This window comes from Tamandua tetradactyla, chromosome 2, assembly GCF_023851605.1.
Source record: "Tamandua tetradactyla isolate mTamTet1 chromosome 2, mTamTet1.pri, whole genome shotgun sequence".
NCBI classification, from domain to species: domain Eukaryota; kingdom Metazoa; phylum Chordata; class Mammalia; order Pilosa; family Myrmecophagidae; genus Tamandua; species Tamandua tetradactyla.
Window position 1 is genome coordinate 119,416,133 of NC_135328.1, and position 27,221 is coordinate 119,443,353.

Consider the following 27,221-nt stretch of genomic DNA (forward strand, 5'->3'; position numbering starts at 1 on the left):
TAGGAAGGCGACTGGGATGGCAATTCCAGGGTGTAAGTGACCTAGGAGGGTCTCCTACATCACAGAAGGAGGCCCTGGTTGCAAAAGCTGAAGAATTGACACCTGGAGAACTGGAGACCATCCAGCTAGTGTTAACAGCCTAACACACTCCCTTCCAAACAGAAGTCAGGAGACCTTAGGAGTGCACGGACAGGGAGAGGGGACAAGGAAGTAAGCCAAGCTGTGTTCCTTAACCCCACTATTCTCGTGCTCACCACCCCCACCCAGTGACCTGCGACTCCCCCCACACCCATACACCTGACCTGCAACACCTGCACCCCCACCGTGCTCCAAGCACCCACACCCCAACACCCCCTCCCCAGTGTGTCCTTGCCCGGTGCACACACAGCTGCCCCAGCCCAACCTACCTCTCCTGCCAAGCACATATTCTCACCCCACCCTTCTGAAGAACCGTGCACCTGCTCCCAGACCCTCAACACCCACCTTCCTTTCCCTGCCCCCTGCAGGCAGTCACCTACACGTACAGGCTGTGAGTTCTCACTTCAGGCCCGGGCCACACCCGCCCTCAGTCCATACAGTCAAGCAACCCTGCCCCAATTGACACCAAAAGTAGAAGCAACAAAAACATAGATAAATGGGACCTCATCAAGATTAAAAACTTTTGCGCCTTAAAGTACTTTATTATGAAAGTGAAAAGACAACATACTCAAAGGGAAAAAAAATATTTGGAAACCACCTACAAAAAGTGTTTAATATCCAGAATGTATTAAGAAATCCTGCTCCCAAATCTGGCAAGTGCTCCTGTGCACATCTGTGCTACATAGCTCCCACCCTGCACACACATGCACCCCTGCCCCAACCCCTCCAACACATCTGCACTGGAGCACCATCCACTCGAAATCACCTCCCCCTGACCCATGTCCCGCAACCTGCAGCCTGTGTTGCACTCGAACACACTCGTGCATCTGCATCCAGGCCATCATGGACTCCTCCCGCTGCACAAGGACACACACACACTGCGCTCCCTGTGCCCTGACTTCTGTGCCCCACACCCCATACCCTGATACTCGTGGACCCCATGCTCCAAGCACCCACCCACATCCTGCCTGCATACCAGCCCCTGTGCTTCAGCACAGACCCCCATCTGCCTCCCACCGTGCCCTAAAACTCTGTGTCCCTCATACCACACCCTGCTCCTGCCATGCAAGGGCTGCTTGGAGCTGCACCCCACCCACAGTCTCCGCACCTCACTTCCACAGCCCTGCATCCTGCACCCCACACTCAAAGGCACTAGCCTAGAATCCCAACTAATACCTAAACCTGCAACACAGCCCATCACTGCACTGTTGTGTCCCACCCCACATCCCGCATCTTGCTCCACATCCATCCAACAAATACAAAGCTTAAGACTACTGAAGGAAATCAACTTCCAAAGTAATCCTATCAGGATGTTTACATATTTACAGTTTGGGCAGCATCGGTGTTAATTCTTGGAATGTTTGGTAGAATTCTCCAGTGAAGCCGTCTCTTACTGGGCTTTTTTTGTTGGTGGTAAGTTTTTAGTACTGAATCAATGACTTTGCTTGTTGTTGTTCTGTGGGATCTTCTATTTCTTCTTGAGTCACTGTAGGTAGATTGTGTATTTTTAGGAATTGGTACATTTCATCTAGGTTATCTAATTGATTATTACATAGTTGTTCATAGTATCCTTTTATAATCCTTTTTATTTCTGTGTGCTTTGTAGTAAGTTCCCTCTTTCATTTCTGATTTTAGGTACTTGTGTCTTTCTTTCTTTCTTTCTTTTTCTTTCTTTCTTTCTTTCTTTCTTTCTTTCTTTCTTTCCTTTCTTTCCTTTTTCTTTCCTTTTTCTTTCCTTTTTCTTTCCCTTCCTTCCTTCCTTCCTTCCTTCCTTCCTTCCTTCCTTCCTTCCTTCCTTCCTTCCTTCCTTCCTTCCTTCCTTCCTTCCTTCCTTCCTTCCTTCCTTCCTTCCTTCCTTCCTTCCTTCCTTCCTTCCTTCCTTCCTTCCTTCCTTCCTTCCTTCCTTCCTTCCTTCCCTCCCTCCCTCCCTCCCTCCCTCCCTCCCTCCCTCCCTCCCTCCCTCCCTCCCTTTCTTTTCTTTGTCAGGCTAGCTGAAGGTTTGTCAATTTTCTGGGTCTTTTCGAACAGTCAACTTTTGTTTTCTTTGTTTCTCTCTATTTCATATATCTCCACTGCAATCATTGTTATTTCCTTCCTTTTGCTTGCTTTGGGTTTAATTTGCTCTTGTTTTTCTTTTTAGTTCTTCTAGTTCTGTGGTTATGTTCTGACTTGAGATCTTTCTTCTCTGTTAATATAAGTGATTGAAAATATAAATTTCTTTTTCAGAATTGCTTCTGCTGCTTCCCATAAGTTTTGGTATGTTATTTTTTTTGTTTGTTTTCATTTGCCTCAAGATATTTTAATTTCCCCTGTGATTTTTTTTTACATTGGTTGTTTAATAGATGTTGTTTAATTTCCACATATTTGTGATCTTCCAATTTCCCCTGTTATTAATTTCTAGCTTCATTCTATTGTGCTTAGAGAAGATGCATCATATGATTTTAATACTTTTAATCTTTGAGACTTATTTTATGAACCAAGATATGGTCTATCCTGGAGAATTGTCCCTATGCATTAAGGAAGAATGTATATTTTGCTGCTATTAAGTGCTCCATATATATGTCTTTCATGTGTAGATGAATATTGTTCAATTATTCTATTTCCTTATGTACTGTCTAGATGCTCTATCCGTTATTGAAATGGTGTATTGATGTCTTATACTATTGCTGTAGAACCATCAATTTCTTCTTCAAATCTGTCAATTTTGCTTCATATATTTTGGGACTCTGCCTGTGGGTGCATATATATTTATAATTGTTATGCCTTCTTGTTGAATTGACCTATTTTAACAGTATATAGTGACTGACTCTTCTCTCATATCAGTTTTTGACTATTTTATCTATGTTAATATAGCTATCCCATCTTCTTTGGTCAATTTATATGCATGGTATATTTGTTTCCATTTGTCTACTTTTGCCCTATTTGCATTTTTGAATTTAAGGTGAGTCTCTTATAAGCAGCATATAGTTGGGTCATGTTTTTTTTTTTTTTCCTTTTTATCAGTTCTGACAATCTCTGCCTTTTGACAGGAGAGTTTAATCCATTTACATTTAAAGTAACTGTTGGTAATGCATGGCTTCTGCAATTTTGCTGCTTGATCTTAGTAAGTCTTCTGTCTCTTTTGTCCTTCATTTTCCCCATTAATCCCTACTTTTACATTTATTTGGTTTTCTTTTTGCTGTATTTGTTACAAATTAGATCTTTATACATTTTAAGTCTAAAACCATAGATTTAACATTGCTTTGTAGTGATTTGCACTTTAGAAACTGTAAGATGTAAAAAGTGGAAATAGGTGCTAAAAATACAATACAAATCCTGGCATTTATAATTATCCATATGAAAACTTTTAATGAAGATCTTTATATTTTATACCACTTTGATTCATTGTCTATTATGCTTTCGTTTCAGTCTGAAGAACTCCCTTTACCTTTACTTAAAGGGCAGTTCTAGTGGTGACAACCCCCTACAACTTTGTTTATCTCAGAGTGTCTTCATTTCTTCTTAAGTTTGAAAGACAGTCTTGTTGGATATAAAATTCTTGGTTGACAATTGTTTTCATCCAGCACTTTAAATATTTCATCCCATTGCTTTCTGCCTGCATGGTTTCCAATGATAAATTGGCATTTAATCTTATTGGGGCTCTCTTGTACATAACATGTTGCTTTTCTCTTGAAACTTTCAGAACTCTCTTCTGGTTCTGGTATTCAACAGTGTGACTGCCATGTGTCTGGACATGATTGTTTTCAAGTTTATCTTGCTTGTTGGGCTTCTTAATGGGCATATTCATGTCTTTCATTAAATGTGGGAATTTTTCTGCCATGATTTCTTTGAATATTCATTTTCCCCCTTTCTTTCTTTCTGAGATTCCCATCATGCATGTATTGGTATACTTGATAGATCTCAAATGTCTCAGGCTTTGTTTGCCTTTTTAAACTCTTTTTTTCTCTCTCTGCTTCTAAACCTGAATCATTTCAATTGTCTTATCTTTGTGATCACTGATTCTTTCTTCTGCCAGCTCTAATCTGTTGTTGAAGCCTTCTAGACAATTTTCATTTCAGTTATTGTGGTCTTCAATTCCAGTATTGTTTGGCTCCTTTTAAAAATTCCTCTTCAATGAAATTCACATATTTTCCTGATATCCTTTAGTTATTCCTCTGTGCTTTATGTCATTCAGCATATTGAAGATCATATTTTAAAAGTCTTTGTCTGGTATGTCCTGAATCTAGTCATCTTTGATGACAGTTTCTTGATTTTTATCCTTTTCCTTTGGATGGGTCATCATTTCTTATTTCTTTATTTTATCACCTTTTGCTACACACTGTTCATTTTAATATTTTAAGATTTTGACTCTGGGATTTAGTCCCTGAGCTGTCTGTTCCTTAACTTTGTATCCAGTTAGTGGCATGAGAGAGATTTCCTTCTGCACCAGAACTAACAAAAACAAAGCAAAAATTAACTTTCACCATGTTTCCATATTGGCTCAACATTGGCTGGTGCTATCCTTCATTATCACCCTCTTATCATGATCAGTCCCAGATAAATGTGAAGTGCAGTGGCCTCTGTTGTGGGGCGCACTGAAAGAGAGACCACAAATTCCAAAACTGCAAGCCACTTTGGAGTCTTTATTATCTGGCCGGCAACTGCCTCAGAAACCTCAAGAAGGAGGATTCAGAGAGCAACACTGTGGGGCTTGCAGGGTGGGCTTGTAAAGGTGAAACTGCAAGCTTATTCATAGAAGCAGAGAAGTGGCATTAGTTTCACAAACCCACATCCTGGTTTTATAGTTGTAAGCAAGCAAACTTATCTACAGAAGCCAAAAGTGCTATTCAAGTTTGTGTGATTCCCACATTCTGACCCCATTACTGGGTGTTCTTCCTGGGCATGGGGGGGAATTTTCCACTTGGCTGGGGTCGAGTTTCTGATCCCTTACAAAGAGAAAATATTTATTGCTTAATTGACTAATAAGGAGACTGGAGGAAACCTTAGATCAGCTCCATGAACAAAATAGGGTCTGGGCTTTTCTACTGCTGGGGAAGGCCGGCAAAAGGGGTGGTGACAGATTGGGGGAGAGGCTGAGGGTTAATCAGTCTGGGGGAAGGCAAGCCTAAGGGGGAGGGTTAAGCAGAGCATGCTGTGCTGCTGAAAATGCTTAGTCTGAAATAGAGGCTTATAATGCCCAGTGTGGCTAGAACCCACCAGGACCAGCCAAGGCAGGAACTGCACAGTCATAGGAAACTCACTTTTTTTTTTGCCATGAAGCAAGCTTTTTGTGAATAAACCTGAGGAGGTGAGAGTTCAAGCAAAAGAAATGAAAACTTTTCCAAACTGGTAAGAGAGGGGTCACTTCAGTGCTAAGGGGGGTTGGTAATTGGAGGTTTCACCTGCCCTTTCAGTTTGTATCTGAATCCAAACCTAAATGCTTCTTCAATGAGCTCTTAAGAAACACTCCTCAGAGGGCCTCTCATCAGATTAAGGTTAGCCTAATGATCTTATAACTGCCTTTTTCTATTGTTCTAACATCTTTTCTGTTCATTAAATATATTTCTCCCATTTTCCTTAAATAATTCCAGCAATGCTTTGCCCTAGTCTCCTGATATACACTTTTCAGCACACCAGGGTGTATTCCTTATTAATACTGTTGGAGACAGAAATCTAATATGGTGTCATTATTTCCACCCTTTGGTGATTCATCCTTGTATGGTCTCCTGCCCTTTACTGCATGAGAAACTTATGACTGGATGGGATGTCACTACCATGAGTATGTGTCTACTTGGTTGACATGGAGTTCATCAGTATGGAGAATGTCTGGGATAGGCTTGAGCTGATCAGGCGAGCCTGGAAAGGGAACAGGATCCTTCATGAAGTCACAGCTTGGAGATAGGAGAGGTCATATAGAGAGGACTGAGTGGCAAGTCTCTGAGAGTGGCCTCTAGGGACTGAAAGTAGAATTTGGTCAACAAGTAGCAGCACAAGGAAGATGTTAGTTGTCTAGCCACAAAGAAATGTATCTACCAACAGCCTGAGAAGGTGTGGGAGCTTCCCTACTAAAGACTTCAGTTAGCTCTCAGCCAGCCAACACTTTGATCTGTTTCATGACACTCTGAGCAGAGTATGTGACCACTCTGCTCAGACTTCTGACCTGCAGAAACCCTGAGGTAATCAGTTTGTGTTGTTTGAAATGTGGTGGTAATTTCTCACACAGCGATCAAAAACTAACTCCAACACTAAGGACTCAGTGGGCATGTGAAGAGTGTGTCTCAAAGGGGAACACCGGGATGCTGCCAGGATGGCAGCTCGGGGAAGGGCTTGGTGCCAGCAGGGATTCTTTGTGTTCCACCTTCTCCTGTTTAATGTCTGACTGCCTTGTCTAGTCCCTCTAGGATCTTTGAACTCCCGCCGAGTTGTGGTTAATGTCATATCTGTTTATCGAGATAAAATCTTGTGGGGCCGCTGGTATGGAGTTTTCTGGCTATTAGGTAAAAAAATTCTCTACTATTTCCCTCCAGTTCTTCTGGTGTTATTCTGAAAAATAATCAGGCAGTCAAATCTGAGAAAGCACATCTGTGAAAAATGGCTTGTCACTTGACATTTTCTGATTTTGGTCCTAGCTCTTATTCTGTTCTAAGAGAAAGGGGTGCACTGTAATAACCCCAAATTTACTTAGACCCTGTGGGGATGTTTTGGTCAAGTTAAATTGAATTATCTCAAGGAGAAATGTTAACAGCCCACAAATTAAAATGGAATGATAGTCAGACAGCAACCACTCTCTCTTCCTGCTGTTTCCTTTATACGATCACAACTGGAAGGTCTGATATCTAGCTAGTCCTAGACCAAATGGGAAACTTTGAGGTCTATGAAGGATCTCAAAAAATGATCCAATGTCTCAGGGGAAGATGATGGTATGAATGAAAATAATGGCAGCAACTTATAAGATGGAGAAAATGGAATCAGCCAGAATTATTGGGTGTGGGTTGGGGGTGGGCAGCCATCCAGGTGGACTGCTCTCCATGAAATATTGAGGGAGACTGGTCTGTTCCTTTCCATGGGGTTTCTTGAGGCAGAGAGTGCATGGGTTGGAAGCCTGGGCTTTTGGAAGGTAATAGAAGTGAGGGGAGAGAGAACGGAAGGCTGGCAGTGTACAGGGCCGCTCTTCCCAGTGACTCCTCAAGACTTCCAGAAGATGAAATCTCTGCATGTAACAGGATTTCTTGTGAGACAGGGGATAGGGGCAGAGAGGGTGCACGTGTGGGCCAACTGAACTGGCACAGTAGACACAGGAGGAGAAGGTAGGCAATGCACCAAATTTGTGGGTAGCGGCCTGGAATCACACAGGATGGGACACAGGGGTTTAAACCAAATGTACCCAAATCCTAAGAGACAATGTAGCTCAGAGCAGGTATTGGCCATTGGAAGCTGCCCATCACCCTGGAACCCTGCCCCTACATTTTCGATAATTTCTCACATTTGAGTCCTGTCCTATCAAGAAAGAAGGAAGAAGACTCGCAGTGTTAGGCTCCCTTGTGTTCTGGAACATGACCTGGTTTCTGCAACTCAGGTGCATCCGTGGGTGCCTTGCATTAAGAAGTGGATACCATGAGGAAGTGACTACATGAAGACAGCCTGCTCTTCTGGTAAGCATGGTGGTCAAGGGATTCTGCCTGGCAGGGGCTGCAGAGAAGGAGCCCTGGCACTGGCTCTGCGTGTTCACGGGGGCTGATAGCCATGGCAGGGGCTCAGAAACTGTCCCCACCATAGGGTTGGACATTTTTCCTGGTGCAGCACTTCAGAATGGCCTTCTATAGACCTCCCAGGGATTCTGTGAGCTATCTGATATCCTCTAATAAATTCTTTTCTGCATAAAAAAAATTATTTGCTAAATGAGATATTTTGACAAATAGCTACTAGTTCAGCAAAATGAAAGAAAAGCCTGTGCTTCCACTGGCTGCTTTAGTTTCCGCCCCTCTGTTGTACTGGCTGCTTTTCTCTGTTTCTGGCAGTGCTGCTAAAAACCCTTTCTGCCTTCGCATCTCACCTCCTCGGGCTCAACCTCTTGCCCAGACCCATTAATGCTTGAAATATTAGCCCATCAGATCCAGCCCCAATATTCTCCCTGACCTCAAAATCAAATCTAAGGGAACTGAAACTAAGAACAGCGGAGAATCCTTTGTTTCTTGGGTCCACAGCATTAGAGAGGGTAGGGTCCAGCAGGAGTAATCCGGGGAGGCCTGCTTCTTTGCTGTAAGGAGAGGACACTGGATTGCTTCACTGCGCAAACTGCCCTTTAAGTGTGTATGTAAAGGAACTACCTGAAATGGTGGTGGAAATGGAGCACATCATACAAAAACAAAAGACTTAAAGTTGCAGGGAAATAGAAGTATGCAGATTTCCACCTTCAGTATAATAACAAGCTTGTACGAACACTACATAAGATAATAATATAGAGGTCATATGCTGTCAGTTTTAAAAATGATGAACTAAAGTAAAATGAGAAGGATAAAGAGAGAGAGAGAGAGAGACCAAACCAAATGTGACAGCTATGTTAACTAAAAAATGAATAAATAAATAAAAGATCAGGATCCAAAATCCTGAAATTCCTGGAAGAACATTGAGAAATAATCAATGCAATTAAAGTAAATTGCATAAAACAGACCAATGCTAATGCAAAAGGGCAAACACTCAAACCCATGCTCTCTAAAAGCCCTACTTAGCCAGCAAGTGAAACTACCATTGTAAAGGAATATTCTGCTGGGGAATTCATTAAATCAGTAACAACTTCCTCTCATAGCCAAGAGCAAGACATTTAGGCCTGTATGTGCCCCAAATTTCCACACCTGCTGAGGAAATTGCCTTGTGATTACATTAAAAGAATGAGTATAAAGGAGGACAAAGGCATTAGGAATCCCTGGCAACTACTCTACTTTGGTAACTATGATGCAAAATTGTGAGCTAGTCCCTGCTTTATTCTAATTCAGTGCCCTATACTAGCAGGAAGATGCCCATACACTGCGGGCTAACATGCCCCAAAAGGTTTTGACAAAAGTATGAAAACAAAATACCATCACGGACTTGAAAACTCATATAAAATTACATCTTTTATTTTTTGGGGGGCAATATAACATCTGGAGCCCAGGTGAGCCTGTCAAGGGGCAGGGTCATGCCAAGCAGGAGGAAAGTCTCAGGGCTGGAACTTGCCTGGGGCTGGGAGGCCCCGGGTCACTGGTGGGAGGGAAGAGGCTGCCTGGATGGGCCTATTCCCACTGGGGTCAGCTAAGCCACCTGACCAGCTGGAGACAGGCAGGGTGACCCTAAGGCCGACAGGCATCAGGGCCACTTAGAAGCAGCCCCTTGACCACTTGAGCCCCGTCTTCTTCCTGAGAAAAAGGGTGGAGCGGGTTCTTTTCTTCACCACGCGGAAGGTCCGTTTTGTTAGAACGAAGTGGTAATTTCCTGAAGGGTCCATGGCGTAGAATACATTACTGTCATCGGGAATGCTGAGCCCTGGTGGGGACAGACAGAGGCACAGTCAGCTGTGCTTACGGGGTTTCCCAAACCACTCCACCCCTTGGGCAGCACACAAAGTCAGATTCCCCCAGAGACATGAGTCCCCCAATTAGCTCCAGGAACACCAAAGAGTCCTTGGACTGACGCCTGCCCAAGGGCAAAACTCAAGAAGCACTGAACCCAATAAATCTTGTTAACACGTGACTCTGACTGCACCCCTGGCAACCTCAGCCTAGAGCTAACGGAGGGTCCTCCCACCAGCACATCTTATGGCCAAGTGCTTGATGCCTTCACTGATGGGGAGGTAGGTGCTATAAGAACCATTCTCGAATGTGGATGCCCCTGAGTACTGCATTCTTGGGGAAAAGGTAACTGAGGCCCAAGGCAGGGCAGGCCAAGTACAGGCTTTGATGGGGGCCAGGGTCCTCCATGACCTGAGGTCCCTCAAGCGAACACTGACTTCTGCTCTGATCCTCTTTGCCACCTGACTGCTCCAGCCTAGAGAGTGCTGTACCATAACGCTCGTCAGACTTCCTGCTTCTGCCTCGGTTTTCTGCCTACTTCTGTGGGAACTCAGATTTTCTTTTCTGAAAGACACAGTCCCACTTATTCTGCTCATCTCAACAAAATGCTGATGGAAGATAAGGTAGGATATAGGAAATAATGATCTGGGAGTCAGAACTGATTCCCTGGGCTGATCGGTGAGAAGCCATGAGTAGCTCACCAAAAATAAAAATAATAATAATAATAATACTAAAGTTACCATATAGGGTATGGAGAGGCTCTGTGCTATCGCATGGAGTACTTCCCTCTCTCATTGGGGACAAGAAACAGGCAGAGAGCATGTGAGTAACTGCTCTATGGGCTCAGACCCCAGGCTGCCTGGCTCCGTGTCACTGCTGGGAATATTGAATTGGTCCCTGGAGCCTCCAAAGAGGATCAGGAGGCTTTTGTTTGCCTTGGCATCATAAAACATGGACTTCAATATTTGCTCTTGGTGTCCACAGACCCATGATTGCTTGCAATGCATAACTCAGCCCATCCTGGCTAGAGGGTGCCCTGCCCGCAGAGCTCCTGGGGCAAGAGGAGAGGACTTTGTCTTGGATCACAATCCCGCAGTCTGCACTAGGGCTCCAGTGCTTGGGCCACACCCAGGGATGACACATGGAGAGGAGATGCAAGTCACAGGGTGAGATACTTCAGACCCCAAGGACCCCAAAATGCTGAACATCTCCCTTTTGGAGGTTGTCTTGGGCAGACAGCCCAGGTGGTGGGGGGTAGTAGGAGAGTACTGAGGCAGCCCCTCACAGAGAAACTCCTGGACCAGCTCCCTGACTTACTTCGATCTGGTGAGATGATTTGCACCAGCTTGTATTCCTTTGCTGCCTCCAGATCCAGGTGGTACTCGTCCAGGGCTTTGAGGATCACAGCCGGAGCCCTGTCATGGCAGGTGATCTGGGCATGTCGGGGGACAGGCCATCAGGACATGGGTTCTGGAGCTGGCTCCCACAAGGGCAGTGGCAGGGGCCCTGCTGGAGCTGTCTCAGCAGGGAGCACAAGGCTCAAAGACCCACCCCCGTTGGGTCTGGGTGTAGAGTGTCCCCACTGCCCTCTGCTGCTCTCCTCATAGGCCTCCATGGAAGGAGGGCCCTTTCCAATCATTCCATCCCATTTCCTGCAAGAAAGGCATGTCTCCCTTACAGGTCTCTGCCCTAGGGCTGAGCCCCTAGTCTCTGATCCTTGGCCTGCTCAGCTCCTACTGGCTTCCAGAGGTCACCCTATAACAGGGTGTTGGGGACAGATGTGGCCACTTGGGGCCAGCTCCTCCCACCACTCCTTGGGCATCTCTTTTCCCCCTGAGATTTGTCCTCTTGAACAGGCCACTCAAAGATGACAGAATTAGTGACTCTGAGAACAGACATCTAGTCTAAGCCTGGATGGCAGCAAGGAAGAGGAGCTGGATGCCCAGAAGTCTACTGCATGCCAGGCATGTGGTGGTTGAGGGGACCCATGCCAGTGCCAAGCCCTGAGCTTGGGCAGGGCTCAGATAAAGAGTCATACTAGCGACATCTCGATACACCCACCCAAACTCCAGTCTAAAACTGAACTGCAGAGCTGGGCATATGTCTAATCCAGCACCTCAGGCAGCCTTTGTGCAGGTCGGGGATGAGGTGGCTCCATCAGCAGATCTATCCAGAATCTGCTCCCCTCATGGCCTCTTCCCTGCCTCAGTCAGTACCCTCCATTCCTGGGTGGTGGCAGCACCCCCTAACTGACTTCCCTGCCTCTCCCCTACATGCAGTTAAATGGAATTCAACCCCTGAGGCCTCCATGACCTCAATCATATCCCCTGGGCCCTGTTCCTTCACCTCTGACCCATGAGTGTCCTCCGTTGGGCCAGGCCCATGTGGGGCTTGGGGTTCCCCGTGCGGTCCTTTCCCTCCCTTCTTCCAGGGGCTGCCTCAGTGAGGTTTTCCCAGGCTGGCCCACCTCAAGGTGGAAGCCACATATCTATGTCCATTGTCCTCAGCCCTGACCCACACCGAACACCTTTCTTTACTACTTGTGGATCTGTGTGGCTGTCTGTCCTTCTCAACCCACTAGGCTTGTGGTTCCAGGAGGGCAGGGAAAGAACATGTCTATCATTCTGCATTCCTACCTCTCAGGCAAGGGGCCCCCGGGGTCCGCCGCCCGCCCAGCTCACCACTATGCTCTTTGGCACGTTGACATGGTCCCCATCCAGGCTGACGTGGACAATGCAGGAGTCACCCACCTGCTTTCTGTAGAACTGCAGGGGGCCCGAGGCTCTGTGGACACTCAGAGGGGCCCCGGGCTGCGGGTGGTCTGAGCTGAAGGTCGAGTCACCAATCTGTGGGAGAGATCACTCAGCATTTCCTATTTCCATCATGGCACAACCTGGCCCTGAACGATGGGGCCATGATGCTGTCACAGGGCTGGTCAGGAGAGGAGAAGTGTCCCCAATACTAAAGTGTAGACACCCTGAGGCGATGCTGAGTCCAAAAAGACACAGACCCCCGAGGCAGCTGCACCTGCCGGCCTGGAAAGGGAACTCACCCTGTACTCCGAGGCTTGCCAACATCTGGGAGGTTTGGGGCATCGAAGATGTTGCTGGCCGACAGGGCCAGGGGCTCCCGCTCACAAGACAGATGGAAGCTACAGGGCAGAGGGCTGCTGTGAGGCTACAGAAAACCACAGCTCATGGTGGGACCATGCTGCTGCTACCTTCTGCCCTGGCCTTACCACTCAGAAGTGTTGAGCTGTTCCATAGCCCCAAACCAGGCCCTAAATTCCTCCATGGGCCAAAAGTAGATATAGATGCATCCTGCCTGGAGGCGCTCGATCTTGGGAATGACCTTGTATTCCTGGGGCAGAGGGAAGGAGAAGATGCAGAAGAGGCCAGGGTGGCCTTGTTGGGTGGGATCAGGGCTGCAGCTGGGGTCTGTGGATTTGGTCACAGGAGCTGCCTCCTGCCCTGCACTCTCATCCAAGGCCTCCCTGATCTCAGCCCAGGATTCTCACAGACCCTCCTACAGGGAAATGTCCTTGATGCCAGCACCTCCCCAACCCCCGTGGGGAAGTTCTACCTCATCTCTGTGAAACACTCTCCTGGTGAGAAACTGAAGGTGGATGAAGCAATGGGATGCCATGCCCTGTAAGTCTCAGATCATCCGTCCCATACCTCAACCTTGCAGTGATGCCCCCAGCTCCTCACCTTCAATCCTATGTCATAATTTCTCAATCTCCCCTGCAAGGCACAAAGCCAGGTCCATCAACAGAGGCCCCAAAAGGCCCTGACCAACCCCCGCACCCTCTCCTGTGCACTATTGGGAGGGGCCACCAGGGCCAGGCCAGCCCTCGCAGAGCTCAGACCTATTCAGGGATCTGGGCACCAGAACAGGGGGCCCTGGGCAGAGTCATAGGGACCTTCCAGCCTAACCGTCTCTGAATGCAGATGGGGAGCCTGTGGGTCAGGAAGGAAGGGACTCAGCAGCAGTCTCACAATGGAGGGGCCGACTCCACTCTCACCCCAGGCCCACACCTGAGGGACAGTCTGTGCCCAGCTCAGCCAGGAGGGGATGCGGGAGAGGGACAAGGCCTATGACTTCTGGGAACCTTTACTTCGTGGCTGGAAGGGGGACATGATGCCTTAGCTCCCAGGGCTCCTGTGGATGAGCTGGGCCCTGGGCTGAGAGCACAGCGCTCAGGGAGGGGCTCTCTTCCCTATGCTAATGGGACTCGACTCCCTCCTCCTGGCGCAAAGTTCTACTCACTTCCCGAGTGTCCGTAGGAGCTAACTGAAGGGAGGCCAGCTCTGACAGGAGCGTCCACAGGTCGGGAACGGTGGGCTGGGGGAAAACAGTGGCATCAGGTGTGGGATGGAGTGGCTAAGCCCGCTGGAGCCCACCCAAGGCCCCCACCCTGAAGCCTCTTTCTCTCAGTCCTCTTCCCCCAAACAGACCTCACCCAGCCGACATCTGGTGCTCTCAGCCACCTCCTACTGAGTTTCCCTCCAACCCCTTGGACCGCAAGAGCACTGCTTGTCACCTCCCAGCAATGGCTCTTGGCAAATCACAAAACACTATGAGGAAAAAAAAAAAAAAAAAACACTATGAGGTTGCTCAACCATCTCTCCCAGATCCACCTTCAACTGGGCTCTTCCAAGGCCTTCCTTTGACTGAGAACAATCAGGGCCTCCTCTATACTACCTGGTCAAGCCTCCATCTCAGGGTCCAGATGACGGCACGTCTAATGGAGGCTCCCCAGGCTCAGTGGCTCAGAAAGCAATGGTGCCAGAAGTAAGCCCTGTACAGTCATGGATGCCAACCCTACCCTGACCCTCGGTGTCCTCAGGCACCCTCACTCTTTCCCACACTGGCCTCTCTTGCTCTCTTTGCTATCACCTCCCGGCCGGACTCTGTAGAGATCCCCTCCTACCAGGGTGGGCAAGGTCAGGGAAGCCATCTTTCCCTCACCCCATCAGCCCACCTACTTGACTGGAGTTTGTGCAGCCTGGAGGTGTCAGTTGACAGAAATGCTGCTGTCACCAATCATCAGCCCTGACTGGGAGGCAACCGAGGAGCAGCACTCCCTGTGGTGTGACATTGACCAAGTGGGCTGGCCACCCCGAGTATCCTGTGTTGTGTGCCAAGTGCAGGCATGAAATGTGCCTCAGATAACTGAGTGTTCCATAATGTTAAATGGGTGCTGTCTCCAGCACCTTCTCCCATCAGAACAAGAGGAAAGCTCAACCACATTCCTGTGCTCTCTGGAACCCCTGTGGTCTCCCTTGTGAGGAAGGCAGCACAGCGTGGTTGCACAGCATTTGCACATGAGGAACAGAGGACCCACAGGGCTGTTGCTAGCCCCTGGTCCTGCTGGGATTCGGAGGAATGAATGGCTCTGCCCAGCTTGGTCCGAGCTGAAGTCAACTCAGTACTCAGCACCACTGTCCAAGGATTGGTTTTCCCACCCTCATGCTTTGTGACCAACAACCCAGTGTGTGAGTCATGCAGGGAGAAGGTGGAGGTGGCTCTGGAGCTGTGGGTGTCCAGTCCTGCCATCCTGAGCACACTGGAGTCTCTGACCACCATTGCTCCCCAAGGCCATGCCAGATGCCTGTTCTCACCAAGGAGCCCCTTAGGAAATTCCCTCTGCCCAGAACTGTTTATGTCCACACAGAAATGGACATAAATTCATAAATCCTCCAAACGATTCTCATCCCAAGCTGGGATATATGTCACCGCCCATGTGGGAACAGAGGAGAAGGACACTGGCTAAACCTTTCCATTGATTATCTGTTCCTGAAATGGCCTAGCTACTTCTCCCATACCCAAGGACCAGTGCCTCCTGCCATTGAACTGCCCCTGAGCAGTGGCTAGCCAAACAAATAACTCTCCCTCTTAGTCTAGACAAGACCGGCCTGGAATTTGTCAAGGAGTATTCCCACCATGACACCACCACCTGCCTCCACTTTATCTGGCCTGGCAATTCTCTTTTCTGGGAGGTTTTACTCATCATTTCCAAATGATAAATGCTGTCCCTTTGGGGAGGAGAAAGAACAGAATGTTTGGGGGATGGTAAGAATGGGTGTGTGTGCAAATCCATTTGATTGTAGACTTCAGGGATCCCAATGGCCTGGATGAATGGGTTGGAAACTGAGGGGCTATAAACCCTCCATATTATATGGAACCCATTTCCCATGTCAAATGAGTTGCCTTCTTATCTCATTTTGATTTTGGTTGGGCAAAGCAATGCAGTGCCTTGGAGAAAACCCTCAAAAGGTTCCCCCATGGCTTGGCTTTTACCGGACAGGTCAGCCACTCTCTTTGTAGGTAGGACTGCTGAGGTCACATGGGGACTCAGACCCCCCACCCATGCCATTGTCAGTCACAGGAGGTGCTGCTATTCAACAGGGCTAAGGCCACTGGCGGGACAATGCCCTGCCCTTGGCAAGATCCTTCTTTCCCCCAGGGGCTGCTGTGGAGAGGGCCAGCCCACCTGGAAGCTTCCTCCCATGTCTGCTTCAGGTGCTGGATGGAGTTGCTCCATAGAGCAGACAGGATGGCATGCAGGGCCGCAAAGTTCAGGAGCACTTGGCATTCCTGGGGAAGGAGAAAGGAATGAGCTGAGAAGGGAGAATGAGCTGGCATCTCCACTTCTGGATGACCCTGACATGCAGAAGCACCCCAAGGGCACAGCCTGTGCCCAGCCCATGACAAAACTCAGGGAGGAGAGCTATAGCTCCAGCTGAGGAAGGAGAAGTGGTAGGAAGTGAGTGCCCCACTCCTGGGACAGGCAAGGAAAGGACTGTGCCAAGAAACAAGCAGGGCTGGGGCCCAGGGAGTGACTTGGACCACAGATTCCAATCCTGAGAGCTGATCAAAGCCAAGAGTGACACCCAGGACCCAGGAGGCTGGGAGGTCCTGCTCGCCCACAGCGTACCCTGGCCACCTCTACCCAGTGCTCCAGGATCCTGGCTCTGTTTGAGGCTGTCGTGCTCTGGTCGCCGAGGCAGGTGGCCATTACACAGTTGGAGACACGGTGCATCTGGGTGATGACAGCACGGATGGTGGGCGCCAGGTGCTCCTTACCCTTCTCTGAGCGCAGGGTCGAGATGGCTTGCACACAATCGAAAGTTACCACCTTCCTGAACAGCTCCTGGGGAGAACAGGAGTGTCACACTGCCTTGAGTCACCCAACGCAAAGCCCACCATCCGCAGGCCACTGCACAGTGTTCTAAGCAGCAGCTTTGCAGGTGGACACTGTGATTTGGGCCATGAAGGGGCCTCTGGCTTTGGTTCTCCACTCCTTGAAGGTGCTCAGCATTTGCAAAAGCCAGAACCCTTATGCTGACTGGGAGGAGAGAGCTACATTTACCTCAAGTCCTCCCTCACCACCGCCAAGCACAGGACGGGGACTCCAACTCCACATGCCGAGGAAGCAACCCAGGGAGCACATTGTGCTCCTGACAGCTGCCTGACTCCCTCTACTCTCATTCACATGCATGACCCCTGCTGCTGCTACATCCCAGAGCTTAGTGTGGAGCCTGTCCTCATGTCCAGGACACATCATATCTGATGAATGTGGAGGCCATGGAGTCCACTGGGACAGATGGCTGGGCTAGCCCTGGGCTCTGCTGCACATCTGATATTCCCCTCTTGCCCACAACATGCCAGTCTCTGACCAGCTCCCCTTGGTCCTAAGATGTTGATTGTCTGCACTCCCGTGCTCTGACATGCATGGTCAGGGTCCTGTGATGTCCTCTCCAGCTGGGAATATGAGGCCTTAGGAATGAAGAACTTGCCCACATCACCAGGGTGGAAAATGGTGGAGTTGGGATTTGGACCCAGGTCATTGGACCCCAGGTCTGAGAATGGCATTTCAGCAACAGCAGATGACAGAAGAGGTTCATCATGTTCCCCCCTTAGGAGCCCAGTTGCTCACCACGTCCATCTGGGTGAGCTGCTCTGCAAGCAGCCTGGGAGGGAACGGCAAGACGGGGGCCATCCGCTCCCTCAACCCCTGCTCTCAGCGCCCACGTGAGGAGCAAGAATGATCTTCTGGTGGAGCGACAGCTGGCGCTGACTGCAGCTCAACAGATGGCACTGCAGGTGGTACCTGGTCTGCCTCCTGCTGCTCAGTGGGTGCCTCAGGTGGTGAGGCAGCAGGTGCCAGATCAAGAGAAGCCACAGGTTTTTGGTCGGAGGGTGGCAACTGAGTTGGCATCAGAGCCACCGCCAGCTCTGCTGGTAAAGCAGGTGATGTCTCCAGCTTCGACTCCCGATCTGGGGATGATGCAGCCTCTGGACGTGGCCAGGTAGGTGGCATCAGAGTTGCCTCCCTCTCTGGAGCTGGAGTGATGATTGTTAGAGAAGGTGGAAGGAGCTCTGGAGGCCACGGTGGCTCCACATCAGTAGGTGGCATTGGAGGCGCTGTCACAAGTGTATTTGCTCTGTAGGTGACAGGATGTCTGCTGCCAACAATGGAACTGACCCTGGTAGGGGCAGTACAGTGGTTTGAATCTCTGGGTCTCACATAAGAGCCCCAAGAGGTGGAAGATGCAACAACAGAACTGGCTTTCTATGGACCTTTCTCGACCCAGAAATGCCTGTACCGCCTCTACCTGCACCACTTCCACCAAGGACGCCACTCTCAGAAAGCCTTCCAGATTGCAAGTGCTCAGGGGAGGGGGCCAATGCCCTCTTGACTTCCTGCCCACAGGCAAAAGAGGGATTCTGCCCCTGTGACCCCCACCTCCTCCTCTACACCCCACCCATTCCTACCTCCATGCTCCTCACCCTGTGTCTGGGCCTCAGTGGGCCCTGAGGGCTCCAGCTCAGAGAGGAGGAGCTGAGCCTGCCTCTCCAGGGTAGACCCAGGCAGTGCCATCTGGGCGAGGGCCACCAGCTGTTTGAGACTGGGAAAGTCCGGGGGCTCACAGAAATCATCAGGAAATTCATGGAACCAGGTGAGCAGGAGGCAGGAGAAGATGCTGGGGGTGGACGGGGCCGCAGAGTGAGGAACGACCGTTCCCGCCACATTGCCCTCTGGTGACCACCCTCCCGGGTGCGGGGCTCCTGGGCAAGACCAGCCAGACATTCTATTTCTGTCTGTCTCTGCTGGACACCCTCCCACTGGAACAGAACTGACATGAGGAGAGGAAGGGGTTGTGTCTGCTCAGTCAATGGCACTGCACTTGTACACAGAAGGAGCTTCATCAACTGCCTGATGAGGGAACAGAGTATGTCCCCTGCCTCAGGTCCCCCTGGGCCATCATGTCACCTCAGTCTGCAGTCATGCCTTGAAGTCATGCCTCCTTCTCTGCCAGCCATGTGAGGGTCTCCTCTTCCCAGTGTCATGGTCCCTGAAGGGCACGGGGACAGCCCACTGCAGCCACCCACAGCCAGGCTCACAGGACTGGGTAGTGAGTGGGTGTGTGAGCTGCAGTCTCCCCACACCTCCTGATCTTTGTCTGTGTGCTGCTGGCGTGGGGGAGGGGCAGCAGAGTTGGGTGTGTTTAGAGTGGGATCTGAGCCCCGGGGAGCACTCTGCACCCAGTACCCCAGGAACTCTCCCATGGGTCTCTCTGGAGTCCTGTCACCCTACAGGGGATGGGGCTCAAATCTCTGCACTCCCGTGGGAATCATGAGATGGACTCCGGGACCTGTCCAGTCACTCTTGACACCGGCCCCCACGTCCCATCCGGGGCTGTCAGGAAGGAGCCCCTCCCTCCTTACCCGGACGTCACTCACTTTTTTAGGCATTCCTGGCCTCCTCCATCCCTGTCACGCAAAGTGCAGCTATCGCCATACCTAGCGGGGTTATGGGTGTGTCACCTGTACCTTCTTGGCTGCGTCCCGACTGATGACGTCTACCACTCCTGTGGACCCCCGACTCAGGCAAACACAAGGCCACAAGCACTTTGCAGTTTCCTTCAATGAAGTAGGCTAAGCGCCTTTCAAATTGCTTGCCCTTAGACTATTCTCCATAGATCTTTGATGAAGATATATGAATGATCCCTGAGCTCCATCTTCCCAGATAACTGGTGAGGCCTGGGGCACCTCTGCCAGCCCCCAGCATTCCGGACTCAGGTTACACTGAGGACCGAATGCACTGAGATGCAATCTCAAACCTCCTTCGAATGGGAATACAGGACTCCAAAGATGACTTTGGAGCAGAGCCTCTTTTTTTTTTTTTTTTTTTTTTAAATAGATGATTTAGCCATCTGCTGCATGCACACACAAACCCCTCCTTTTCTGAGTTAGCACTATACCTTTCACATGACACTTTATTTATTTATTTATTTATTTTTTATTTTTTTACATGGGCAGGCACCGGGAATCGAACCCGGGTCCTCAGGCTTGGCAGGCAAGCATTCTTACCTGCTGAGCCACCATGGCCTGCCCTGAAGCAGAGCCTCTTGACATGGAAAGGAAATTTCTAGATGTTGAGAAGCCCTCCCCACCGAGCTTCCTTTCCAGAGAGCCTGGCATGGGGAAGCACTTTCCAAGGTCTGCATCATGCAACTCTGACTCTGCCCTCAGCAGGTTGGTCCTGCTATGACCCCACTAGCAAAAGAAGGAAACGGAGGCAAGACTCTGCAATGACCTTCAGATATTCAGATCATACAATCCAGAGCTCTTGTGAGATTGAGGATGAACATGTGCTCACCTTCTGGACACCCGGTCCAGGACCCATTGGGTGGAAAGGAAGGGCCGGTAATGGAACACGAGGAGGGATATGCCGGCCTGGTTGCCCTCCTCGACAGCTGCCACCATGCGCTCCAGGAAATTCTCCCATGCTCCCACCTTGCCGGTGTACTCCTCCAGGTCACTCTGGACTGGTGACACATTTGCATCCTGAGACTGTAAGAGCAGTAGCAGGTGGTTAACCAAGGAGCTGGGAAACCAGGAGAGGTGCAGGGCTCGGAGGTGAATGCAGACCTGCCTTTCCGTGGCCCCCCTGCCTTGGTACAAGAAGTGGGGCAGGAATTCATCTAACAGAAAAAGGTCCCATACTCCAAATAAAAAATTCTGGTGAAGAAATTATGAAGTCATGAAGACGTTGTCATCATTCAGGGGGCTGAGTAGCAGTGGAAGCTGTGCAGCAATGTGTGGAAAGGGCTTTGTTCCCGTGAATCCTCACCAACCACCCCCATTCATGAGATAAGGAAACTTCAAGGGGGGACTCAGCTTTTTGCAGGACAGAAGCCATAACCATTCACACTGGACATGTATGATCTTCCCTTGATCCTCTGGCAGAGGCTCTGCTCCAGACATGGAGGGGAAGGGTCTGCTCCCCTCTCATTCTTCCCCACTTTAGAGGCAGTGCATGGAGAAGACCGAGATGGTGAGACACCTTTGTTTTCACACCAACAGCCAGATTTGAATGTCTTTTGCCTTAAAGGGAGTTCTGAGAACCTGCAACCATGGTGATCCCTGCTCAGGCAAAAGCCAAGTGCCAGGAGGAGCCAGGTGGGAGAAGGACTCCCATAGACTGTGACTTGAACAGAAGTCTCAGCAAAGAGCAAACCCAAATAGTCACCTGATGTGGATGGGAATCCAATTTGCATTGGACATCTGGAAATCAAATCACTAAAAGGATTCCATTAGCCCCCCTGACACCAATCTGGCCAAAGAACAGCATGTTCACAGCTGGGCCAGGAGAAAACAGGGAAGCAGCCATGGTAAGAGACTGTTGGTGGCCACTGAACTGCTGCACACTTATGGAGGTTCCATGGCTCCAGCTATTAGTTTTCCCTGTATGTGCGTGACATACCCATTCGAGTACAGGGGTTCTCACCAGAGGGATGGGATGGGGGCCCAGTCCATTAGGACACACAGAAGAGGTTCCTGGCTGCACAACTTAAATGGACCTAGCAAGGAATCCCTTCAAGAACTGCCAGCAGGGAGAGGCCCTATCTTCAAGGCAGCTTCACTTCTGGAATAGAATGCAGAGACTTAGGCCACAGTTCCTGCCCCGAAGGTCAAGGGGGTGTATAACGGGAGTGCACAATTTCCACCAGAACTGTTGTCATAGCGTCAACCCGTCTGAGTCCAAATCACCCTTGAGAGTGTGAAGATTGTTAAGGCGTAGAGAAGGTGTGCAAGTCCCATGCAACTGACTGCTCGAGGGCAAGCAGGTTACCAACAGTAACAAGAGAAAAAACGAACAAATGTGAAGGAGCTCACGGTCTTATTAGAAGTAAAAATGACTATCTTCACCCATTCTCAGATGTTATAACAAAAGAATGAAAAATGACATTCCATGAGGCCAAGGGCAGGCCTGCACAGGTTGCTGGCATGGGTGAGGGGTGGAGACCCACATGGCTTTGGCAGGGAGACTATGTGCCAATCAGATGGCAAATCCATGGGTTGGCACCCAAGGGAAGACACCACAGTTGGATCAGTGCCTTCTGGCCTGTCCCAGCTGCATCAGGACTCAGGATTGGAGAAACCACCACGCTGTTCTCACTTGATCACACTCCTGGCCCAGGTTAAGGGGCCTCCTGGCCATCACCACAGGAGGGGTGCCCCAGCCATCCCTGCCACCCTGATCAGGTGGACAAGTGTCTGCACACTTGCCCAGTCCACACTGATAGGAGATGGCAACTCTTGGGCCCAGGATTAACATGTTGCATGGGGATTACCTCACCATCACCACTTGCCTTCCCAACAGCCATCTATCACTTCAGGTGTGACCAAAAATGCCCATGAAGTTTCCCAACCTGGCCGTGGATGAACCCATTCTTCATTCCTCCTCACACTGAAAGCAGGACTGATATGGGGCTGCAGAAGCAGGATATTTCCTGAATATATATTGCTGGTATTTCCTGAATTGTCTGACCTTGGGCCACTTTGACTTACCTTCGAGAACTCCCTGACCAACCGACAGCGGTGGCGAGGTGGAGGGTTCAGCCAACGCCTGCATCTATTGAAAAATGTCTCCTTCCTAGCTTTTCTCATGCCAGAAACTTGTGCTCTACAAATGCAACACGAGAACATGTTGATCTGTCGACCATCTCTGGCTAAATGAGCCTGGTGGTGGGCTGTTGTGGAATCTAGGTGCCTGGTTACTAGGGTTCTATGTTCCACTGGACTGCAGCTCAAGGGAAGTGAGGTCATCTCCTTAGGCCGCTTAACTGAAACTTCTCAACCGTTAGGTCCTCCATGAAAGCCCCTCTTGACTCCTGACTGCTCATCCTCCTTAAACATGCTATCCTGTTCATTGGACCAAGTTTCCTCAACACATCCCTCCCCACAGCTACCTGGGAAGACCTGGGTGCAGACTGGTCCCTGACCATGAGGAGGGAGAACTCAATTCTAACACAGATGAACTTTCTTAGAAACCTTGTGACCATGGTGTAGTCGTTGTTACTCTCATCTCAGAGTCTCCCCAGTTCCCACACCTACATGACAGGGTCATTCTCCCATCTACTTCCTGGGTCAACATGTGGACGTGAGATAATCAGTGTGAAAGCCATGGCTGGCTTTCAAGTAGCTGACATGCAAACAGACATGAGAGCATTACAAGAAGTAACACTCTTGTGGGTTGGCTGTGGCTTTGAGATCCGTGGAAAGTTAGATTCCTGTTTTGTCTCATTTCTGGGTCAGCACCATGAAGAAGTTGAGATTAAATGGAATTGAGATAGGATGGCTCTGTGGCATGACACCTTCCCATGGTTTCACATTATAATCAGAATCAGACACAGGTGAGAAAAATGGCTTAGCCTGTCAAGAGCTGTGCTGGTTTGAAAGGATGCATGTCCCCTAGAAAAGCCATGTTTTAATCAAAATCCCATTTCATAAAGCTAGAACAATCTCTATTTAATACTGTGTATGTTTGAAACTGTAATCAGATCATCTCTCTGGAGATGTGATTTAATCAAGAGTGGTTGCTGAGCTGGATTAGGGGATGACATGTCTCCACCCATTTGAGTGGATCTTGATTAGTTTCTGGAGTCGTAAACAAGAGGAAACATTTTGGAGAGTGGGAGATTCAGAGAGATCAGAACAGAAAGACGTAGCCATGAGAAGCTGAGTCCACCAGCCAGAGACCTTTGGAGATGAAGAAGGAAAATGCCTCCCGGGGAGCTTCATGAAACAGGAAGCCAGGAGAAGAAGCCAACAAACTAGAACTACAGCCTAGGTCAAGGCGAAGCTAAAGTATGAGCTTTGTAGAAGAGTCCAAGGATATGTTCTCTAGGTACAGCCTAAAAGGCAAGTCAAACAAAGATAGATAGTTTAGGGGAGGGTGTGTCTTTCAGATGGACAAACTCTTTTCCTTCTCTCAAAGTGTAAAAGGTTCCAGTGAGGCTGACCATGGAGGAAGCATGGTAGTGAGCACGTTATGAGAAGAACTCAAAGAAGGTGGTGTGCAGGTGTCAGGATGTATCATACAGGAAGAGAAGCAGATCGACAATAGGACATGGTCCAGGTAGTCTCATGACAGCATCAGCAAATCATAGCTGAAGGAACTCTAGAGGGCACATGTCCAGCTCACTGAAGCCCAGATCCATGGGGACATTCACCCATGGGAGAGGAGGCATACCTCAATGCCTTCATTTTGCACAGTGCATGTATTTTGGTGGCCATTTGCCTTCTTCCTGTATGGGAAGGCTAACTGGAATGCCCAGAGTTGACTACTTGTCAAAACTGCTGCTCAGGGACTTCCGGAGAAGATGGCGGCTTAGTAAGACGCGCGGGTCTTAGTTCCTCCTCCAGAAAAGCAACTAAAGAAACAGAAACAATACGAAACAGCTCCCGGAGTCACGACAGATACCAAAAAGACAGCGTACCCCATTCTGGAACAGCTGAACAGGCAGGGAGAATCTGCTGCGGTGAGATACCCAAGGGGCGCGCGTTTTCCCGGCCGGGGCGGCTGGCGACTGGGGTCCCCTCCACGCACGTGGCTCCCCGGTCTGACTGGGAACATTGGATAGCGGGGCCCTCCCGTCACGCTTGGCGTTTCGGGCCAGCTGGGCAATTGGGACCGGCACTCTCCCAAGCCGCGGTGGCCAGCGACCCCCACCTCCACACGCGGTTTCCCGGGCCGACTGCCGTGCAGACAGACGAGCGCCACGAGCGCCACCTACTGGGCAGGAAAAGAAAAACAGAGCCCAGAGATTTCACAGAAAAAGCTTTCAACCAGCTGGGTCCCACACCCAGGGAAATCTGATCAAATGCCCAGACACCAGCAGAAAATAATGGATGACGCTCGGAAAATTGAAGATATGGCCCAGTCAAAGGAACAAACCAATAGTTCAAATGAGATACAGGAGCTGAGACAACTAATGCTGAATATACGAACAGAAATGGAAAAATTCTTCAAAAACCAAATCAATAAATTGAGGGAGGACATGAAGAAGACATGGGCTGAACAAAAAGAAGAAATAGAAAATCTGAAAAAACAAATCACAGAACTTATGGGAGTGAAGGACAAAGAAGAAAAAATGGAAAAAACAATGGATACCTACAATGGTAGATCTAAAGAGACAGAAGCTACAATTAGTGAACTGGAGGATGGAACATCTGAATCCCAAAAAGAAACAGAAACTATAGGGAAAAGAATGGAAAAACTTGAGCAGGGGATCAGGGAACTGAATGACAATATGAAGCGCACAAATATACGTGTTGTGGGTGTCCCAGAAGGAGAAGAGAAGGGAAAAGGAGGAGAAAAACTAATGGAAGAAATTATCACTGAAAATTTCCCAACTCTTATGAAAGACCTAAATTTGCAGATCCAAGAAGTGCAGCGCACCCCAAAGAGATTAGACCCAAATAGGCGTTCTCCAAGACACTTACTAGTTAGAATGTCAGAGGTCAAAGAGAAAGAGAGGATCTTGAAAGCAGCAAGAGAAAAACAATCTGTCACATACAAGGGAAACCCAATAAGACTATGTGTAGATTTCTCAGCAGAAACCATGGAAGCTAGAAGACAGTGGGATGATATATTTAAATTACTAAAAGAGAAAAACTGCCAACCAAGACTCCTATATCCAGCAAAATTGTCCTTCAAAAATGAAGGAGAAATTAAAACATTTATAGACAAAAAGTCACTGAGAGAATTTGTGACCAAGAGACCAGCTCTGCAAGAAATACTAAAGGGAGCACTAGAGTCAGATACGAAAAGACAGAAGAGAGAGGTATGGAGTAAAGTGTAGAAAGAAGGAAAATCAGATATGATATATATAATACAAAAGCCAAAATGGTAGAGGAAAATATTATCCAAACAGTAATAATACTAAAAGTTAATGGACTGAATTCCCCAATCAAAAGACATAGAATGGCAGAATGGATTACGACCCAGCAATACCACTGCTAGGTATCTACTCAAGGGACTTAAGGGCAAAGACACAGACGGACATTTGCACACCAGTGTTTATAGCAGCATTATCTACAATTGCAAAGAGATGGAAACAGCCAAAATGTTCATCAACAGACGAGTGGCTAAACAAACTGTGGCGTATACCTACGATGGAATATTATGCAGCTTTAAGACAGACTAAACTTATGAAGCATGTAATAACATGGATGGACCTAGAGAACATTATGCTGAGTGAGTCTAGCCCAAAACTAAAGGACAAATACTGTAAGGTCCCACTGATGTGAACCGACATTTGAGAATCAGCTTGGAATATATCATTGGTAACAGAGACCAGCAGGAGTTAGAAACAGGGTAAGATAATGGGTAACTGGAGCTGAAGGGATACAGACTGTGCAACAGGACTAGATACAAAAACTCAAAAATGGACAGCACAATAATACCTAAGTGTAATGTAACTAGGTTGGAACACTGAATGAAGCTGCACCTGAAATATGGTTTTTTGTTTGTTTGTTTGTGTGTTTGTATCTTTTGTTTTTGTTTTTTTTCTTTTTCCTTTATATATATATATATATTATTAGTATTATTATTTTAATTCTCTTCTCTATATTAACATTCTATATCTTTTTCTGCTGTTTTGCTAGTTCTTTTCCTAAATCGATGCAAATGTACTAAGAAATGATGATCATACATCTATGTGATGATACTAAGAATTACTGAGTGCATTTGTAGAATGGAATGATTTCTAAATGTTGTGTTAATTTCTTTTCTTTTTTTTGATTAATAAAAAAATTAAAAAAAAAAAAAAACTGCTGCTCAGGAAACATCTTGAGACAGAACTCGCAGCTCCAAGTCACTTAATCCTGTCACCTGAGCTACGATGGCTGAATTGAGCTGCTTGATGTCCAACAGCTCAGAGGAGATTCTGGGAATGATACCTGTGCAGGTTTGAAATGATGTATGTCCTCTATAAAGGCCATGTTTTCATCAAAATCCCATTTCATAAAGGCAGAATAATCCCTATTCAATACTGTATGTTTGAAATTGTAATCAGATCATCTCCGTGGAGATGTGATTTAATCATGAGTGGTTATTAAGCTGGATTAGGTGATGACATGTCTCCACACGTTTGGGTGGGCCTTGATAAATTTCTGGAGTCCTATAAAAGAGGAAACTTTTTGGAGAATGAAAGAGATTCAGAGAGAGCAGAGAAGAATGACATAGCCACGAGAAGCAGA

General features: G+C 48.4%; 1 protein-coding gene across 18 annotated transcripts; it reads right to left on the reverse strand.

Annotated features, from left to right (window-relative positions):
* Window positions 1–9,231: 9,231 nt before the first annotated feature.
* On the reverse strand, window positions 9,232–21,885 carry LOC143673739 (ral guanine nucleotide dissociation stimulator-like). 18 transcript variants are annotated; one of them, XM_077148649.1, is made up of 11 exons: window positions 20,332–21,885; window positions 19,413–19,472; window positions 18,459–19,024; window positions 17,605–18,112; window positions 16,612–16,818; window positions 16,159–16,262; window positions 12,901–14,239; window positions 12,715–12,813; window positions 12,344–12,508; window positions 10,980–11,094; window positions 9,232–9,636 (listed from the first exon to the last, which is right to left on the reverse strand). In XM_077148649.1, exons 4-7 carry the CDS (start codon window positions 17,665–17,667, stop codon window positions 14,230–14,232), a joined length of 384 nt encoding a protein of 127 aa, XP_077004764.1. In that variant the 5' UTR covers window positions 17,668–18,112; window positions 18,459–19,024; window positions 19,413–19,472; window positions 20,332–21,885; the 3' UTR covers window positions 9,232–9,636; window positions 10,980–11,094; window positions 12,344–12,508; window positions 12,715–12,813; window positions 12,901–14,229. The 18 variants fall into 18 exon arrangements, with proteins under 18 accessions (XP_077004764.1, XP_077004751.1, XP_077004752.1 ...); XM_077148636.1 differs by having other exon boundaries at window positions 16,159–16,818; window positions 18,459–18,885; XM_077148637.1 differs by having other exon boundaries at window positions 16,618–18,112; window positions 18,459–18,885.
* Window positions 21,886–27,221: the final 5,336 nt, after the last annotated feature.

Bases quoted from the DNA above. Each gene is read 5' to 3' on its own strand.
- LOC143673739 (XM_077148636.1), bottom strand. From the start codon at position 20,438: ATGGTGGCAGCTGTCGAGGAGGGCAACCAGGCCGGCATATCCCTCCTC. The intron at 18,886-19,412 runs GTGAGTGACGTC...TTCCCTCATCAG, and splicing joins GGCCAGGAATGCCTAAAAAA to GCAGTTGATGAAGCTCCTTC. The intron at 18,113-18,458 runs GTGAGGAGCATG...TGTCACCTACAG, and splicing joins CACTGAGGCCCAGACACAGG to AGCAAATACACTTGTGACAG.